The 19,288-nt window shown below is 38.8% G+C and overlaps 1 protein-coding gene and 1 pseudogene across 1 annotated transcript in view; both read right to left on the reverse strand.

The window, feature by feature from the left end:
• OTC (ornithine transcarbamylase) overlaps positions 1-19,288 on the reverse strand; it is a 99,470-nt gene that overhangs the window by 38,180 nt on the left and 42,002 nt on the right. Inside the window, exon 4 of the mRNA XM_004376937.1 lies at positions 18,794-18,881. Coding sequence (XP_004376994.1) covers positions 18,794-18,881 — 88 coding nt within the window. The remainder of the gene's footprint in view (positions 1-18,793; positions 18,882-19,288) is intronic.
• On the reverse strand, positions 13,981-14,117 carry LOC111820681 (thymosin beta-4-like; annotated as a pseudogene).

The following is a 19,288-nucleotide window of genomic DNA, read 5'->3' on the forward strand; positions in this document are numbered from 1 at the left end:
GATATTGTTGATGTGTTGTGAGATTGTTAACCATTGTCATAGGGCAACATTTGTAGTAACTGTTAAATGAGAAACTATTTGTTCTGTAAGCCTTCATCTTAAGTGAGAATAACAGCACAATTCGAAGAGCATAGTCAATGTCACTGAACTGTGTATGTAGAAATTTTTTAAATGGTGTGTCTTTGGCTATGTGCATTTTCACCAAAAAAAAAAAAGAGGTCTAGAAGTTAGAGGGTTGATATGTTGTGGGGTTGTTAACCAATGTCATAAAATAACATGTGTACTTCTTTTTCATGAGAAACTATTTGTTCTGTAAGCCTTCACCTGAAGTACAATAAAAAAGAAAAAAACCCTATATGCACGTCTTTCAAGAAGATTGAAAATAAAAGAGCTCTTGTGGTTCCCTCCCTTGAACAAGTCCCTGTCTCCAAAGTTTTCACAGCAAAGTAGCCAACAGAGCAAGCTTGCATTTACTTGCTCTATTCTTAATGTTGAGTTGGTATCCTTGGAACCTCTGTGGTGTAATTTCATGGGAGAGTGCCTGGTCAGCTTTTCTGAGATTGCCCAACATCTCCAAGAACAGAAGTTCTCCACCTTGACTGCACATTAGTATTCATGTATGGCGCTTCAAACAACTCAGATGACAAAGCCTGCCCATTGGTAGGTTAAATCAGATGCTCTGGTGGTGAAATCCAGACATCAGTGTTTTTAAAGCTACCCAAGTTATTCCAATATGAAGACAAGGCTAAGAACCATTGTCCTACAAAATAGAGCATGAGACGAGGTGGTTGGAGAGTGGGATACTCTGCTGCTGGGTGGAACAATGGGTAGATGTAGAGGAGAAAAGTCTTAGTAGCTATTGAAACCCCATACTATAAGAAAAGTAAGGGATAAAAACATGATATGTTATACTGGAAGGAACAATGAGAACTTGTAAACTTATAAAAGAAATGTTTTCTTTTCCCTTCTGTCACTACCAAGAGCAGTTCCATGGGGACAGCGGTAGCTGTAGTTTTATCCATGATAGACACTTGTAAGCACCCCTGCTGAGCATATTTTGGTTTTTAATACTATTCTATACAAAACGGGCAGGATGAAATCAGAACAGGTCTGGAACATCCTGTTTTTGCCAGAAAGCAAAAGTCATTTTAAAATTGGCAGGGACAAAAACAATAAAATATTATTTTAAAAAATTGGTAGGGACAGTGCTAAAAGGAAAAAAAGTCAGCCCAAAGAGGCTCCCATTTGTCAAATTGTGATCATGTACAAAATAGTTAAAGGAAACAAGTTGTGCTTGGAAAAGGCCATGATGCTAATAAGAAAAGAGTTAACATAAAGAAAATGTACCAAAAATATAATATCAAAGAAAGGTGACTATCATGTATGTTTAATTTATTTACTTAAATAAGTAGAAAAGTGTTGATAGATATTTTGTTTCTTTTGATAAGTATATTTCTGTTCATAAGTTATAGATACGTACCTTTTTAATCTGCATAAACCACAAAGAACCAAAATTTTAAGACAAATAGTCCTAGTAATAGTAGGAACTATATCATAAATGGACAAGCCCATCAGCATTTGTGATCCTATATAAAAATAAAGTAGAAAAGGAGTCCACCAGTTAATTAGTAACAGTTGTCATACACAATTTCCAATTAGAAAGAGGATATAACCATTTATTCCAAAAATGATAAATTAGTTAACCATCCTGAAAAAGAAATCTAAATTTTCAGACTCACTGTCTCATCTCCCTGGGAACGAAACCTCTAGATGACCAAATTTATTAAGACAATGCCAAAAATAAAGGTGTATGTTAACATATCATAAAACAGGACAGGTTAATGTATCATAAAATATTAAAAATAGGACAAGGACTACAAGAGATTAAAAACAAACAACAAACAAACAAAACTTAAAGAACACCTCAATTTAATTTCTTAAAAAATCAGAATATATATGAAAGACAGGAATAAGGATCCCTGGTGGTATAACAGTTAAGTGCTTGGTTGGTAACTGAAAGGTTGGTGGTTCAAACCCACCCACTGGCTCTTCAGGAGAAAGACCTGGTGATCTCCTTCCATAAAGATTACAGCCTAGGAAACCCTATGGAGAAGTCCTACCCTGTCACGTGGGGTTGCCAACAACAGTAGACATAATAAAGGCTTCCCAAAGATGTTTACATCCTAATCCCCAGAACCTGTGAATATGTAACCATACATGGCAAAAGGGATGCAGATATGATTAAGGATCTTGAAATGGGGAGACTATCCTGGGGTGGGTTTGATATAATCACAATAGTCCTTATGAGAGAGAGACAGGAGGTCAGAGAGGAGCGAAGATGCTAAATCTACGCTGCTAACTTTGAAGATGGAGGAAGGGAGCCACAGCCAAAAGACATAGGTGGTCTCTGGAAGCTGGAAAGGGCAAGGAAACAGATTCTCTCCTAAAACTTCCAAAGGCACACAGCTCATGAACCCATTTTAGACTCCTGACCCCCAGAACTGAAAGATAATATATTTGTGTTGTTTCAAGCCTCTAAATTTGTGGTGATTTGTTACAGCAGTAATAGTAAATGAATACAGATCTCATGACAAAAAGTGAAAACTATGTGATAAAAAGATATTCAGCCTAGTGGCCAGAAGCTTGAGTTGAATTGACCTTGAATTTAGTACCCAGTGCAGCCCTGGTGGCCTAGTGGTTAAGAGCTTGGCTGCTAACCAAAAGGTCGGCAGTTCAAATAGACCAGCTATTCCTTGAAAACCCTATGGGGCAGTTCTCCTCTGTCCTATAGGGTTGCTATGAGTCGGAATCAACTGGATGGCAACGGGTTTGGTTTTTGGTTGCCCACAAGGAAACCAAAGTTAAGTGGTCAACACTCTACAACCTGCAGCCCTGGCTTCCTGAGATGTTATTTCTTTTCCTTTCCAGTCCAGTAAGATTACACAAACCCTGAGACGGCATAAAAATGGTCTCTTGTAAAATTCATAACATCCCGGCAATGTATCGAAGTTTAAATTCCAGGCTCATGTAAGAATAAGAATAACAATAAGGAAAAGATTAAAAAACAGAATTAAATCTATTACACTATTGTGAAAGTGTTAATCAGCTCTCTAATCAATGTGGTATTTTGTGAATTTTTTTCCTTTTTAAATTGTTTAGAGCATTCAGGCAAATCTGAAATGCTAGGCTTGTGATTACTTTAAATGTTTAAAAGCATTTGATTACATTTGCAATCAATGTTTAAACTGTTGAGACTTGTTTTGCTCATTTAATATGTATTTAATTTATTGGTTGCATAAGTAGTATTTGAATGTTTAGAATGTGCACCAGAATCACCAGGAGGGCTACAGGCACATTCACAGCAATCTGGGCTTTATATAGTTCCCCATTGTGATGGTTAATGTTATTTATCAACTTGGCTAGTCCATGATTCTCAATATTATGTAATTATCCTCCATTTTGTGATCTGATGTAAGGTGAGTTTCCTTGGGGGTGTGGCCTACATCCAATATATATGGATGTTCTGGCAAAGCTCTCACTCTCTCTCTCAATCCTGCACCTGACTTGTCATCCTCTGACCTCCAGTTCTTGGGATGTGAGCCAGCAGTCTGCCGCCTGACCTGCTGATTTTAGGTTTGTCAGTCCCTGCAACCTCGTGAGTCAGGAGAAGCCTCCAGCCTAACACCTGACCCATGGATTTGGGATTTGACAGCCTCTACAACTGCATGAGCCATTTCCTTGAAATCTCTCTCTCTCCCTATACATACACACATGCTTCACTGGTTTTGCTCCTCCAGAGAACTCAGCCTAAGACATTTGGCTGAAGAGTGGGGTGCTGCTCTAACAGATACCTAAAATGTGGAAGCAGTTTTGGAATTGGGTAATGGGTAGAGGCTGAAGAGTTTTTGTGTGTGTGTGTGTGTGCGTGTGTGCTTTAGGTGAAGAGGAGTCCTGTTGGCACGCTGGTTAAGAGCTATGGCTGTAACCGAAAGGTTGGCAGTTTAAATCCGTCAACCGCTCCTTGGAAACCCTATGAGGCAGTTCTACTCTGTCCTATAGGGTCGCTATGAGTCAGAATTGACTCAATGGCAATGGGTTTGGTTCAGTTAGGTGAAGAGGCTGGAGGAGTTTTAAGATGCCTAATAGTAAAAGTCTAGACTGCCTTGAAGAGACTGTTGGTAGAATTATGGACATCAAAGGCAAGTCTGGTGAGGGCTCAGAAGGAAGTGAGGAGAGCTATAGAGAAAGTCTCTATCATCCTAGTGAATACACACAGCGCCAGCAACAGAATGTTGCTAGAGATGTGGGTGTTAAATGTGCTTTCGATGAGGCTTTAAAAGACAATGATGAACATGTGATTGGACAATGGAGGAAGGGCAATGTTATTTATGCAGTGGCAAAGAACTTGTCTGAATTACATTCAAATGTTTGGTGGAAGGTAGAATATGTAAGTGATAAATTTGGATATCGGGCTGATGAGATTTCTAAGCAAGATCTTAAAGGGGCCGCGTGGTTTCTCCTTGCCACTTATAGTAAAATGCAAGAGGAAAGAGATGAACTTAAAAATGAATTGTGCAAAATAAAAACAAAACTTAAAGATTTGGAAAATTCTGTTGTACAAACTAAGGACACGTCCTAGAATGTTCACCAAAGATGTGGCTTCACAATCTTTTGTTAAAAAGATTAAGCCTGTGACTGATGGATCTAACCAACTACCACAGCAGAAAATCCATCATCTTAGACTGAAGGGGATAGAGAAGGAACAAAAGGGAAGAATACTGTCTGCCTCTTGGAATTCTATAGGCAGGAAACAGGCCAAAGGAGCTAGATCTGTTGTTCTCCTTGAAAAGAAAAGGACCATCCCTGGAGCAGCTCAGAGATCAGCAGAACTGTTGGAAGGAGCATGGGAAGCAGGGCCTTCTTGGTTTCAAAGGGTGAGGCCACAGTCTCCTGGATCTTACAGAGTGGGGCCACAGCCTCCTAGGTTTCAAAGAGTCGGATCTTCAACAACTCAGTTCTGGAGTGTGGGCTGCTGTTAAGGTGCGCCAAGGGAATGGGGCTGCCACCCAAAGCTGAGGGGGCAAGGCTGCCATGCCCAAGGGGCAGAAGAAAGGGACCTGCCAGGGCCGAGGGTATGGGGTCACCACACAGATGGACTAGGAGAATGGGGCCTCCCAAAGCTGAGGCAGGGAGTTGCCATCCCAGCGGGCCTGGAATGTGAAGCTGAAGCCCAGGGCCGAGGGGCCTCCAACCCAGAATCCAGAGGGCATGGCCAACACCCCGAGTCTAGAGGGTGGAGCCATTGCCCAGATGGGCCCAAAGAACAGAGGATTATTCTTAAGTCTTGAGAGCTAATGTAAATTGTTTTGCTGGGTTTTGGACTTGCTTGGTACCTGTTATCCCTTCTTTCTCTCCAATTTCTCCTATTTGTAATGGAAATGTCTACCTTGTGCCTGTTCCACCATTGTACTTTGGAAACAGATAACATGTAGTCTAGATTTCACAGGCTTACAGATGAAGAGGGGTTTTGCCCTAGGACGGAATATGCCTGAAGTCTCATCTATATTTGATTTAGATGTTTCAGAAGATAAGGTTTTGGACTTGGACTTGATTTAAGACTTTTGGGATGATGTGATGGGGTGAATGTGCTTTGTGTGTGGCAAGGACATGAATTTTTGGAGGCCAAAGGGTGGAATGTTATGGACTGAATTGTGCCCCCCCCAAAAAATGTGTTGTAAATCTTATCCTCTATGCCTTGGTTATAATGCCATTTGGGAATGCGTTGTATTTGTTATGTTAATGAGACAGCGTTAGTGTAGGGACTATCTTGAGTCAATATCATTTGAGATATAAAAGAGATTAAACAAGTGAGTAGAGGAAAGACGGGTAAGATAGATGCTAAGACACATGGAGATCTCCAATGAACCAGAAAGCAGAAGCTCAAAGAGACAAGGACCTTCCTCCAGAGCCAACAGAGAGAGAGAGCCCTCCCCTAGAGCTGGCACCCTGAATTTTGACTTCTAGCCTCCTAAACTGTGAGAAAATAATTTGTTTGATAAAACCATCCACTGGTGATATTTCTGTTATAGCAGCACAAGATAATTAAGACACCCATTGTAATAGCATTGTTATAAGTGCTACTAATGAAAGTTTGACAAGTTTAAAATACTCTCTGGCTGTGTAATGACTTTTCATTTTGGCCTCTTTTCATTTCTATGGAATATATAGAGTTCTGCTTGCCTTCCAGTGGATTCCTGCAGCTTTGCAGACAATTTTAGGCATCTGCCAAAAATGGTAGCAAAACATCTTGCAAAATCAAGATTACTCAAATTTAAAGTCTCCCATACAGACCAGTTTTCCCTGGATGTTTAATAGCCAATATTATGATTTAAAAAAAAAAGATTAACAAGTTAAATTATTCAACTTGATTTTTCCTAAATGTTTAAAACCTGATCTATTTCCCCCCATCATCTCCTGTCTTACTGTTAAGAAAAAGAAGAAGCGTTACATGGAACTTTACATGCAAAGATGATTCAGCAGAAGATAAAATGTTAACACTGATTATTTTTGAATGATGGCAATACTGGTTTTATCTATATTTTTATCTTTCAGGATTTTCTACCAAAAGGAGTATTACCGTTGCTGTTGCTGTATGCTGTTGATTCGATTCTGACTCATAGTGACCCTACAGGAAAGAGTATACCTATCCCCATACAGCTTCCTATATAATCTTAACAGGAGCAGATCCCCAGGTCTTTTCTCCCAAAGAGCAGCAGTAGGTTGAAAGCTCAGATCTTTCAGTTAGTAGCCAAGCATTTAACCATTGCACCAGCAGGGCTCCTTAGTATTACTGTAGTAACCAGAAGAAAAAAAATTATCCCAAAAGGAAATTTCTCCTAAACTTGATTTTGAAAGTAATTGAAAATGAACAAGGGCTTCTTAGAGCAATGGCTAATATTTGGCTTTAGTAAAGAAATAGACAAGATGCGCCTGGAACGTCTTGTAATAGCAAAAAGCAAATTAGTCATCAAAGATTAATGGAGCTATGTTAAAATGACCCAGGAGCCAACTTGAAGACAAATTACATTGGACAATTTGAGCATCAATAAAAATAATAACTGCAATGAACTGAAACCTTCAAATACTTTAAAATCTATGAGTTTGTAAAGATACTAAAAAAGCAGAACATTGACAAGAGTCATAGCAAAACAAATTTCAACACAATTTACAAGAGAACTCTCCAAGAGCTATATAAAAATGGGAAAAGTTGGCTCAATATGTAAAGAGTTCCCCAATACTGGATCTTTTTACACATGGCTAATGACCATCTGTGATCATGGTGTGGAGGAGACATGAAAAGGATAGTGGATCTAAGTAACCCATAAACACCTTTCCAACTCTGAGTTTCTTTGATTTTTTTTGCCCTTTGGTATAAAATTAAAATTTGTTTAGGACTTAACTAAAATACCTAGGAAGTCAAAACAAAACAAAAAGCCCACCATAAGCAAAATCTCCCATGGGTCCAGGAAGACCTAGTGCAGAGCCTGTGTGGTTGGGTGAATAGATACTAAAAAGACAAATCATGGGCTAAACCATATCTTAAGAGCAAAAGTAGATGCTGATGAGATGGACAAACACACAACAATCTTTATGCCCTTAGAAGGAGATGAGTTGTTCCTAAAATGTTGGAACATGGTGAATGGGTGAATGTATTACAAAAGCCAAAGGGAAACAGAAGTTGTATTCTCATAGATTCCTGCCATGCATTCTTCCTTTTGTCCCCATTCTGCTTGAATCAGACTGCGTGCCCTCCAAAATCCAGTTTGTTATCAATGATAACTCATATCATTTGAGTATTTGACTGGAAAACATTGGGAAGAATTTTTGGCTGTGGATGACGGCATTGAGAACCCTGTAATCATTACAAAATGGACGTTTCCAATTTTTATTTTTTTTACTAAAGAAGATCAAAGCCCTGGAGGAGACATAGGTTTTATCCCCACTATAAAGGGGTCAAAGTATAAAGTCCCTGAGTCTCCCTCCAGGAGGGAGAATATTCCAGCCCTTTGTTATCTCTACCCAAGTTATCGTTTGTTATATCAATGTAAGAATGATGAGGAAATGAGATAGCACCTGTCAGCAAACCTAGCTGAACTCCTCTCAAAAGGGCTGGTGTTGGAAGAAGCCCAGCAATGTTGAATGAAAATGCCAAACATAATTTATTCATGAGGGCTTCTATAATGGCCAGAATGTGTTGGTTTAGATGTTAGATCTCAAGTTTAAGGGCCTCAGAGAAAAATAGTAGGGCAGGAAGACATCCAGAGTGACCTCTTCCAAAGTATGCTGTAGGAATTTCAGTGTTGGGTCAGAGTAAGCTGCCTGGGAGCCCACAGAAATGGCCAGACTTGAGTCAGAAGCTTGTCCTGGAGTTGAGTTAGGCCACAACTGGATTCAACCAACATTGCTTTAATTTCTTCTGTCCTTGACAAGCATGATCTTATTTATGCTCATATAACTCATTGAGATATATACTAGTATTTCCATTTTACAGCTGAGGAACCTGAGATTCAGAAACAACTATCCCAAACTGCAGGGCTAATATGGGGTAGAGCTGTGACTTGAACAGAAACTTGCCCCTGCTTCAAAGGCCCTGCTCTTTACACTACGGCACACTTCCTCTAAGAGAACATATCATAGTTCATGCTGTGAGGGACTGGCTTTTGTCAACATTTACCCAAGGACATATTGCTGTCACACCGTCTCTGTAAAGATTCATAAAGAGATCATATTTCCCTTTATTTTGTTTTTATTATAGCATGTTTGCTTAATTTACAGCAAGCAGGAAATAAGCTGGGTCTTGTTTTGATCCAAACATATGATGCTTTAAAGGTTGTACACAATATTTGTCAAAAACAACATAAAAATACCTTTTTAGAAGATCCTATAAGAAAGAAAATACAAAGTTTTAACTCCACAACTTTCCTCTTTGCTAGAACTGCAAACTGTTGCTATAGTTTTAAACAGACTTTTTGTTGTTTAAACTATACATCCAGGAAACTCTAAAAAATTAAAGAAACGTGCATATACATGATTGCATAGCAGAACAGGAACATTAACTGCAAACAGTAAAGAAATGAAAGTTAGACATGCTATCAAATATACAAAGGTTCTAGAATCAATCTTTCAAAACACATTCCACAAACAGTATTTAAAAACCATCTTTTGTTCTTTACAGGCAGGCCTAGATAACTAAAACCGAAATTGAAAACAGTAATCCTCTAAAAAGAATCACCTCTCCACAATATTTCTTACTTTTATCTGCAAGCAAGCAATCTGGGATTTTTAAAGATGCTACTTTTTATTCTGAAATGAGATTGGACATGTCAAGTCACTTTTATTGCCCCTAAAATGACCTTTCAGAGAAATACAAGAAATTACAAATGGTTAAGAGTATCATTTTTCTCATTTTAGTCAGGTACTGCCAGGTCTACATTGGTAATAAAAAACTCAGAGATGCCACTCTTGCTTAATAGCGACTAATTCTCCAAAATTATTTTAAATTTCATGGCACCATAGAATCATCTAGTAATGGGAGTGCTGTCTTTCAGCTTGACTCACATTAAATAAACTGAGGTGTAAAGAGCAAGCCTCCTTCATAAAAAAAAGTAAGCAGATTTTGATGTAAATGCACACACAAATTGAGTGCTATAAGCATCAAAATTCAGTTCTTTTCCAGTATCCCCACACACCCACAAAACCTACTTTGAAACAATTTACTTACTTCTAACAGCAGTAAGAAAACCAAGCAATATCATGGTCAAGAACATTCTTAAAATTTAGAGTAACTACAAAATAGCATTCTTTTCCCCCTAAAATTATTTCTGCCATCACGGATCTGCTCAAATTTGAGATTTCCTAGCGTTTCTCTTTCAAATCATCACAGAAACTAGAAAAAAGCAGTGGAGGCTCCACGTGGCAAAAACTCAATCTTTCTGAAAATGCTACTTAACCCGGTTGGCATCATTCCCCAAGACAGTAGGGTTAACAAAAGAACTAACTATTCCACACTGCAAATTGAAATAAACTATTATCAGGGGCCTAGACATCTTAACAAGTCGTAAAGGTCCACCCTGAACCTAGATGTGTATGAGCAATCAGTGTTGTCCTGTGGCTGTAACCTCACTTTTGTATCATTCTATTTTATTAACAAGCTACATTTCTAGGTTAACAGTTCTACCACATATTTCCCTTTTAGATATCAATATTTTAAAACATTTTACTAAGAAACCTATGCAAGATTAGCTTTTCTGGTTTTAATATCATTGGTATAAATACCTTAAGACCAGTATTACAGCTTTTTCAAATATCTCTTTCAATATGACAATGATTCACTCCTTGTCTTCAGGATTTTGTATCTCATTCACAAGTCCCCCTATAACTTCCTCTGTTTGAGGTATCAGAATGACAATGAGTGGAAACCCTTCCATGTTGTTGCAGGGGCATGTGGATATGTAGTTTATGCTGCTTTTCCTTTCAACTAGTTTTACGTTAGCAGAACACACTTAGCCATCACTACCATAAGTAAATTATATCTACAGGGAAAGTTATTAGAGTGAACGTTACATTATTTGGTTTTATATGGAGCCTTTCATACACATGATTCCTGAAACTGCATTAATAAGTACTGTATTAAAGTGAAAATGACTGTGAAGCTATTATGTACCTTTCAATAGTGCACTCAGAGCATTAGGCATGAACAGCTGTCATTATGCAAGAAACAGAAAGCCTTGAAACTGGGTGATAATATCCCATTTCTGTTTCTAAGTTCCATCTGATTTTAAACTTCCAAAGATTCAGTGATCTGAGTCATGATAAGGGGTCACATCTAAAAGTCAAGGCAAGAGCAAGGAAATAAATAGAATATCCAGCTCTTATCCCCAGCCTGGCACCAAGGAATTAACAAAATCTGAAAATACCCGTTATGGATTGAATTGTGTCCCCCCAAATAGGCGTTGGAATCCTAACTCCTATACCTGTGGATGTAATCCTGTTTGGAAATAGAGTTTTCTTTGTTATGCTAATTAGATCATACCCAAGTAGGCTGGGTTCTAAGTCTAATCACTTCTGAGGTATCAAAAGACCAGAACGGACACAGAGACATACATAGGGAGAAGAGGAAGACAGATGACAGAGACAGATGCATCTACAAGGATTGCTGGCAGCTACTAGAAGCTGAAAGAGACAAGGAAGGACCTCCCCTAGAGCCACAACATGAGTTCAGGTTTCTAGCGTCCTGAAATGGGAGAAAACAAGTGTTTTGCATTTTCTGATATATAAGGAGGTGGAAAATAGTTGCTGAGAGACATTTCTCAAAAGAGGGAAGTGAGTAATGGGGTTAATCCTGTCTGATGGGAGACTGGGCTCCAGGGATCTGCACTGAACTGAGGAAACAATTCAAATCTCAAGAGAATTCTCCCATGGGTATAGGATATATTCCCTCACCAGTTAGAGTAAATCTAGGTTAAAGACATTTAGAAAAATCCAGAAGACATATGAGAGCCCAGGTTGGCAGAAAAGAGTTAAGATAGCAGGTAGAGATTGCTATTCTCTGGAAGCCTGCTTGCAATGTTGGCCCTTGGTTGGTGTCTGGGACCTTGGATTTGGGGAGGGTTACCACCATTCCCAGAGATGATACTGTGCCTAAACTGCACAAACCATGTGGGTTTTGCTGAACATCTGCTTTCCTTCTGGGAGTTTGGAGTCTTGATACATACAAGACAGAGGGTGCCTATGTGCCCCTCCTCTATGCTTCCAGGTTTTAGTAAACACAACCTCTTTCCTCTTGTTTCCTCCAGCTCTAGTGGTGGTAGCTACTTCCTGAAGTTATAATCTCTGGTTACCTCAGTGTTCTCTCTTTGCCTTTTAAGCCCCAAACACCTGTATTAACCAATTCCCTATATTAAAACACCTCTATTGATAGGCCCTGATGAGAAGGAAGTAGGAAGTGCTATAGATGCCTTAGTAAGGCACATGCATGCCAGAGGGCAGGATGTAAACCCTACTCCTGGTACCAACTGCTGTCTCAGAGAGGGTTCAGTCAGGAAAACAGAAACCACACTAAATATTGCAGTAGAAGGGATTTAATCTACTAATTTTGAGCTGAGAGAAAATGTAGAAATGATTGGTCTACTAAAATCAACACATTTTTTTTTAAAAAGTACTCAAAATAATAATTTTGTATTATTACCTTAGAAGGATCTTTCAGGAAATGATATTTTCCTAAAATAATGATATTCTTTATCATAGGATAAAGAAACATTAATGTAAAGTTAAAAAAATTCCTTCAATTATATTTTCATTTAACATAAATTGAACCACTTATTATGGACTTAACTCTGTTAGCCCTGGCGCTTTCCCTTTCTTCCTCTTTTTTGCTTCTTTCTTTCCTTCCTCCCTTCCTTTCTCTCAAGTTCAAGCAAAATTAACATAATATGCTTTATTAGTAAGTAACACAGAGAATGATCCATTTTACAGCTTCTTAAAATTATTCTATTACTTAACTATTATCTATCTATCTATCTAAGCTTAGAAAGATATGAAGTTCTATTATTTCTGGGTGGTGCTATTTGGGTTGATTTTTAACTTTCTTCTTTATACTTTGCTATATTGCCAGGTTCTTAGCCATTTATAATTTTACAGAAGTTATAAAGTCATTAATTTGAATAAATAAATAATCAAACTACTGGGAATAAAGAGAACTTACATACAACATTTTCCTAAGGTAGGAACTAGCAAACAACAGACAGTCCCTATATACATATTGTAAACAACGGATGGCAACAGAAATTTCTTAGGTAAATATGGTTTATACAAGCCACTACTGAAGGGAGTGAGAAACTGAGGCATTTTCTTTGGAAGGAGCATTCTTTTTAACACTGGGTACCACATTGACCTCTCTACTGACCTTTTATAATGTCATCAAACACTACCCATCATTTTAAACTCCCTTGTAATATGTTCTACAGTGAACAGGTTTTACATTTATAATCAAGGAAGAAAAAGCATAAGTTTTATTTTGAATGCTTATTTAAGTTTTTCTTGTCTGATCTGATTATCTTTCTTCTTCTTTGGTAGCTGAGATGGAGGACCCATCCATCAGGATAGTTTTTTTTAATTTCAGATTTAAAATATGTTTATTTGAATATTTTAGAGTATTGCTGGCTTTCCCTCTCTTCCTGAATGCATCAAGCTTATTGCTGCCTTAGGCTTTTGCACCAGCAGTTCCTTCTGACTGTGATGTTCTTCCAACAGCTTTGCATGCCTGTCTTGGTCTTTTCACTGACTTCTCAACTTCACTGCCACCTGCTCAGAGAGGCCTCTCCTGACCCCACCCAGCCTCAAGTAGCTCCTATCCCCACTGACAGCTCACCGTGCTTTTGCTTCATCATAGCACTTACTTTGAAGTACTTTTCATGCTTTATTTATTTGTTTAGTGACTGCCTCTCCCTTCAAGAATATAATTTCTACTGGAACAGGATCTTGTCTGCCTTGATCAACACTGTATTCTCAGTGCTTAACCAATGCTTAGAGAAAAACCAGGCATTCAATAAACATTTTGAAAAAATGAATAATTAAATCATTTGAACAAATAAGCGACACTTTGATAGATGCATTTAACAACTTTTAGGCTCCAGTTTCCCTCTCTTCTTCTTTCCATTTCTACATTTACTTTATTCCCCCTTTGGAACCTGCAACCACTTTTTATTCCACCAGGTCCCCAAAGCAGCCAAAAAGGCAGATAGAGAAGCAGCAATGTCTTCAATCAGTGTCAGGTGTGCACTAGTCTCTAGATTTGAAAGGGCCAGCAGCATAATTTAAATGTTATCCAATCTCATTATATCTTACAAAGTTAAACTTCTACAAAAAAAGCTAAGAAGGTAATTGCTATGGATTGTACAGTGCATATTGACAGGATAGATATTAAGATTCACTTCCTTGCTTCCCCTGGTCAATTGCTTCTGTGGAAGGCAGTGGATTTCTCTTGTCTTCTTCAATTTAGGCTTATTGAATTTCTGAATCTCAGCCATATCTTGCTTGTCAGAGATTTTGTCAGACATAGTAATGTGGTACACAGGAGAAAGTCAGATTTTCACAGTAGCTACTCTCCCCCTCCTTCCTGACACCCTGTATCTTCCATCCCAGCCTCTTCTGATATTGCGCTATCCTTATTCTCTTGTACTCTGAGGTTCTCCTCCTGCTCCTCCCTAACTGTTCCTGTCCTCAAGGTTCAACCCCCTGCAGTTCTCCCACAAAGAAACTGTGGAGCTATTTTTTTTAAAACCACTGAGCTTATATTTTTCCAGTTCTCAACTTCACCCAAGGTCCTTAGTCTTTATCTTCAGTGGCTTGTGGACATTTGCACTCGGAGGTTCAACCTTTAATGCAATATGTCCAATACCTAACCTATCAATCGCCTTCTCCCAGAGCAGAAACCCCTTTCATTTTCCTACTTCTGTGTGTATGTGTGTGTGTGTATAATAAATCTGGAATCACTTTTATCTTGACTGTCAATTCGTTCTTCACAATCAGTTGTCATGAAACCATATAAATCTCTTATTAGCCATCTTTTCCTTACCATTCCCTTCAATACCTCACTTGCCTAGATTCACAGCACAACATCCCAGGATTCCTACATAACCTATTAACTCAGTGTCTCTCAGAGTGTGGTCCACCCACCCTTGCATCAGAATCACTTGTGAAGCTTATTGAAATATAGATTCCCAGTAGCCCTGTTGGTGCAACGGTTAAGTGCTCGGTTGCTAACTGAAAGGTTGGCAGTTTGAACCCACCAGTAGCTCCTCAGAAGAAAAGACCTGGCAATCTGCTCCCATAAAGATTACAGTTTAAGAAACCCTATAGGGAAGTTCTACTCTGTCATATAGGGTCGCTATGAGTCAGAATCGACTCGATGGCACACAACAACAGGCACCATGAGAGACCTGCAGAATTAGAATTTCTGAATGTGGGGTCCAGGATTCTTCATTGTTAACAAGTTCCCTAACATAATTCTTATACTAAGTTTTATAACTCCTGTAATTTTTTTTTAATGATACAAGTCCCAATTTTACCATGCTTAAAACGAATGAGATACGCACAAAACTTGAACTGACACAGACCCCCGGACTCACACACTTCTTAGTTTGCACTTCCAAAGTTTGCACATGTGCTTATTTTCACATTTTCCATAATTCATTTATCTTAGAAAAATACCAGAACCTTGGACAAATAAACCATATCTGAAGCTTGAGAAATGAATTCACCTGCATGTTTCCCATCTCTTAGCAGTCTCCTTCCCCAAGGACAACATTCTTTGCCAAATAAGTCTTGATTCCAACTTGGAAGGTGGAAATTTATAAACACACATAGACAAATGCTTCTGGAATCTTACAGTTATCACTTTAATGAGTCCAAGGTGCTTGCAGTGCCTCCCATATCTCTACCTAAGTTGCTTCACCCCACTCCTTTCCCCATTTTCAGTTTCTATTTTGAATTAGTCTCCAGTCCACACTCCAGTTGCCCTCTCCTCCAGGCAAGCAGCAAGTCCTGCCGCAAGGGGAAGCAACCACTCTTTGTTCTTTGCTGAGATTCTGTCTGGATTGGGACTTTGTCCTTTACCCTCCTGGGGGATAGCCTCCTGCTGCCAGCTGTCACACAGCCCTTCAGACACCACTCTTGCTTCTTAACAGCTACCACATCAGTGTATCCCCAGCTCTGTCCATACTCAGTTAGCTGGTTTCCTGTCATTCATTTTGGATTAACTCCTGTAATTTTTAATCTCTTTACCTCCCATCTCTATCCCCATCCAAATTACTCTGCATAGGTCCATACATAGTTTACATTGGGATATGCCTCTGTTTAAGGACTACTTTATATGTAATGAATTTGCATGCATTTGAAAGTATAGAGTTAAAGCAAACTAAGGATCAGAACGTCCTCATTTTATAAAAAAGGAAATTAAGATTCAGAGAAATTGTCACCTGTTAAGGTCACAGAGTAGGTGAGTGGCAGAGCTGGGGCTAGAACTCAAGTCTCCTGATTGCTAAAGAATTAATACAGCAAACCTGACTGCTATCCTTTGAGAGCATTGCTTGCAAGGTTGGCCCTTAGATGGCATCTGGGACCATGAATTTTGATAGGGTTCCCACCATTCCCAGAAGTGATAAGAATAGCTCAGTGCGCCATAAACAATACTGTTCAAACAGTATCAGGCAGACGGTGCTACGTGATCAGCCTCCAATAAAAACCTTGTATTTTGGGGTTGTTTTATTTTATTTTTTTCTCATTTGAGACCCAAGCACTGAGATGGCAACATTTCACATATGCTGATTACAACCCATTACAGGAGGAATCAAGCCTGTCCTATGTGACTCCACTGGGAGTGAATCCTGGACGCATTCACCTAGTTCCCACAGACTTCACCCCATGCATGTTTTCCCTTAACTATTTTGCTTGATATCTATTCTCTGAAATAAATCATAACCCTGAGTACTGGTATATGCTCAGTCCTGAGTTCTTCTACCGAGTCATCGAACCTATGGGTGGTCTTGGGGACCTTGCGACACACAAGCTAATGCTTTCCCTGACTTATTTCTCTGCCTCTCTCGTGGACTGTATAGAAGAAGCAGTAGGGTGTAGTTAAAACAACATGGCCATAAAAAAAAAAAAAAAAACGTGATTTAAATCCTGACTCAATCATCTGCTAAACTTTGATACTTCTCTGGCCACGGTTTTCTTATGTATAAAACTAGGGCAATAATATTTACCTTGCAAAGTTTTTGCAAAAATTTGGAGATAATAACATAAGAGGCCCATGGTGGAGAATCTTTAAGGAGTAGCTATTATTTTCATTCAGAGTCTTTGGGATGAAATAAAAAGATGGAACGATTGGAAGGAATTATATGGATCTAATCATCTGCGTCCATATATCCATGTAGCAGTAAAACTAATTATATGGATTCGAAAGTTCCCAATCATGCTGGAATTTTGTGAGCATATTTTTTTCCCTCAGGATCTGTGTAGAGCTCCTCTAAGCTTGGAGTGGCAAGCACAGAAAAGAACATGTTTATATTTACCCTCAGCTTTTAACCCATGTTTGGCTATTTGTCCCTTGCTTTGGGGTCTTGTCCACTCCACTGATTTTTGGGCCCTGATCTCTTTCTGGCTGCCAGTCTGCACTCCTTAACTCTTCCTCAGATGCTCCAACTGGAGGGACCCTTTCCCAACCACTAGTTCACACATGACTCATTTACCATCATCATTCACCTGGTCCTATGTGGAGGATGCCCACTGAGTCTTCTCTCCTGGCTGTATCCCAGCTTCATCCCTTAGCTAGGTTTGTAATATTTGCTCTTGAATAAAGTATATTTCACTTGTATGGAAGCAGAATTATTAGACAAATATAATAATCCTAGCCAGTGGCAACACATTTGGAATAAAAGCTCATGTATGTTTATTTATTCTTTTTGCCCTTTGCATCCCAGAAAATGAACACAACACTTTTTCTTAATACTAACATCGTCCCATTTGAAATACCATAACTAAAAGGTGTAAAGATGAGTTATTTGAAATCTATTCAGCAAATCAAAAGAGGTGGAAACTTTAATACATACTAGGGTGGCTGCCATAAAAAGCAGACAGTGTCTGCCAAGGAGTTACTTTATGGTATACCATTTTCAGAAAAAAAAATCATTGGTTTTCCCTACTGAGGACAAAATATTTAACAAAGACATTTGTTCTGAATTTCTCAGCCAGATGTGATGCAATGGTGAGAGCACTGATTGCATGGGAAGTCAGGAGGCCTATGTTTCAGTCTTTCATATTGTTGTTGTTAGGTGCCATCGAGTTGGTTCCTACTCACAGCGACATAGTATAGTGGTTAAGAGCCTTTTCCTATCTCCTCTTTCATCTAGCTATGGGTGAGTGACAGTTCTTGGCAATGAAATGTGAGTGGATGTGATAGATGCCACTTCCCTGCTAAGGTGGCTTTGAAGCAGGTATGCCTTTTCCATGCTCTCTTTCCCTAGCTCCTGACTGGATGTTGACACCCAGGGTGACCTTTGAGGCCATGCGTTGAAAATGGCGAACCACTCTCAGCCAGAGTCCCTGGACGATTACATAAACTTATCTTTCCCTCTCACCAGTGAGGAACACCTGAATTACGTTAAGTCATGGATATTTTGAGATTTTGTGTTATAGCAGCTAGTAAGTCCCGAACTAAGTTGTTTCACCTCTTTATGCCAAACTGCTTGGGTTGTTATAAGGATTAAATGAATAAAGCACTTAGAATGCTGTCTGCAATATAATAAATGCTCCATAAATTTTAGCTATTAATATTATTACATGTTCTGATATTAACTAGTTATGAGCTATTGAACAAGTCAATTTCCCTGGACCTCTATTAGCTCAAGTATAAAATGTAAGTTATGCTTGAGCACATCTAAGTTCCCCTAAATTCAAAATTTTATAATAGAACCTTGCTCAGGTAAGAAACTCTGAGTATTAGATTTGGGGCTGATGCTTCAAGTTTCTAAGAAAAAAAATTATCTTAACCCACGGAAACAGGCTGGAGGATGAGGGAGAGACTTTCAGAATATCAGGGAAAGAGGGAGATGTGAGAATGGTACAAAGGGTACTGAGAGGGAAAACCATTATTTAAAGAGAAGCATGCTTTCTTTTTGAAATTTATCCACAAGATTCTAAAATAAGCTTTGGAGAGAAGAAAAGATTTACAAACCGGGCTGTGTCAGTGAGACTTTCATTTACACCCAAATGAATATCTTGTGTGGTAAGAAAACAAGGGTGTCCTCCCAGAAGTGCAAAGCCTGCAATGAAAGAAAAAGAAAAATGAAGTATTTGGAAAAAAGACCTGAAGTTGGAAACAAAATTATGAGGAATTGGCACCATCTCAACTGAAAAATCAAAATCTTTAAAGCTGTCCCACTTCTCTGGAAAGGAATTCCCAGGCAAAGCAAAATGCAGAATTGAAGGAGGTAGATGAAATTTCATGCACAATCACTCAACTGTCCTTCAGGTGTGTGCCCATTCCTCTACTCTCTTGTTCAGAACCTGGCGATAATGAGAACATTGTTCCATTTTAGGAGCTATGCTTGGCTTTTTAAAAAAATATATTATGATGGGAGATGGGAACTCTTATGCACTGCTGGTGGGAATGCAAAATGATACAACCATTTTGGAAAATGATATGGCGTTTCCTCAGAAAACTAGAAAT

This window comes from Trichechus manatus, unplaced genomic scaffold, assembly GCF_000243295.1.
Source record: "Trichechus manatus latirostris isolate Lorelei unplaced genomic scaffold, TriManLat1.0 scaffold00046, whole genome shotgun sequence".
Lineage (NCBI taxonomy): Eukaryota > Metazoa > Chordata > Mammalia > Sirenia > Trichechidae > Trichechus > Trichechus manatus.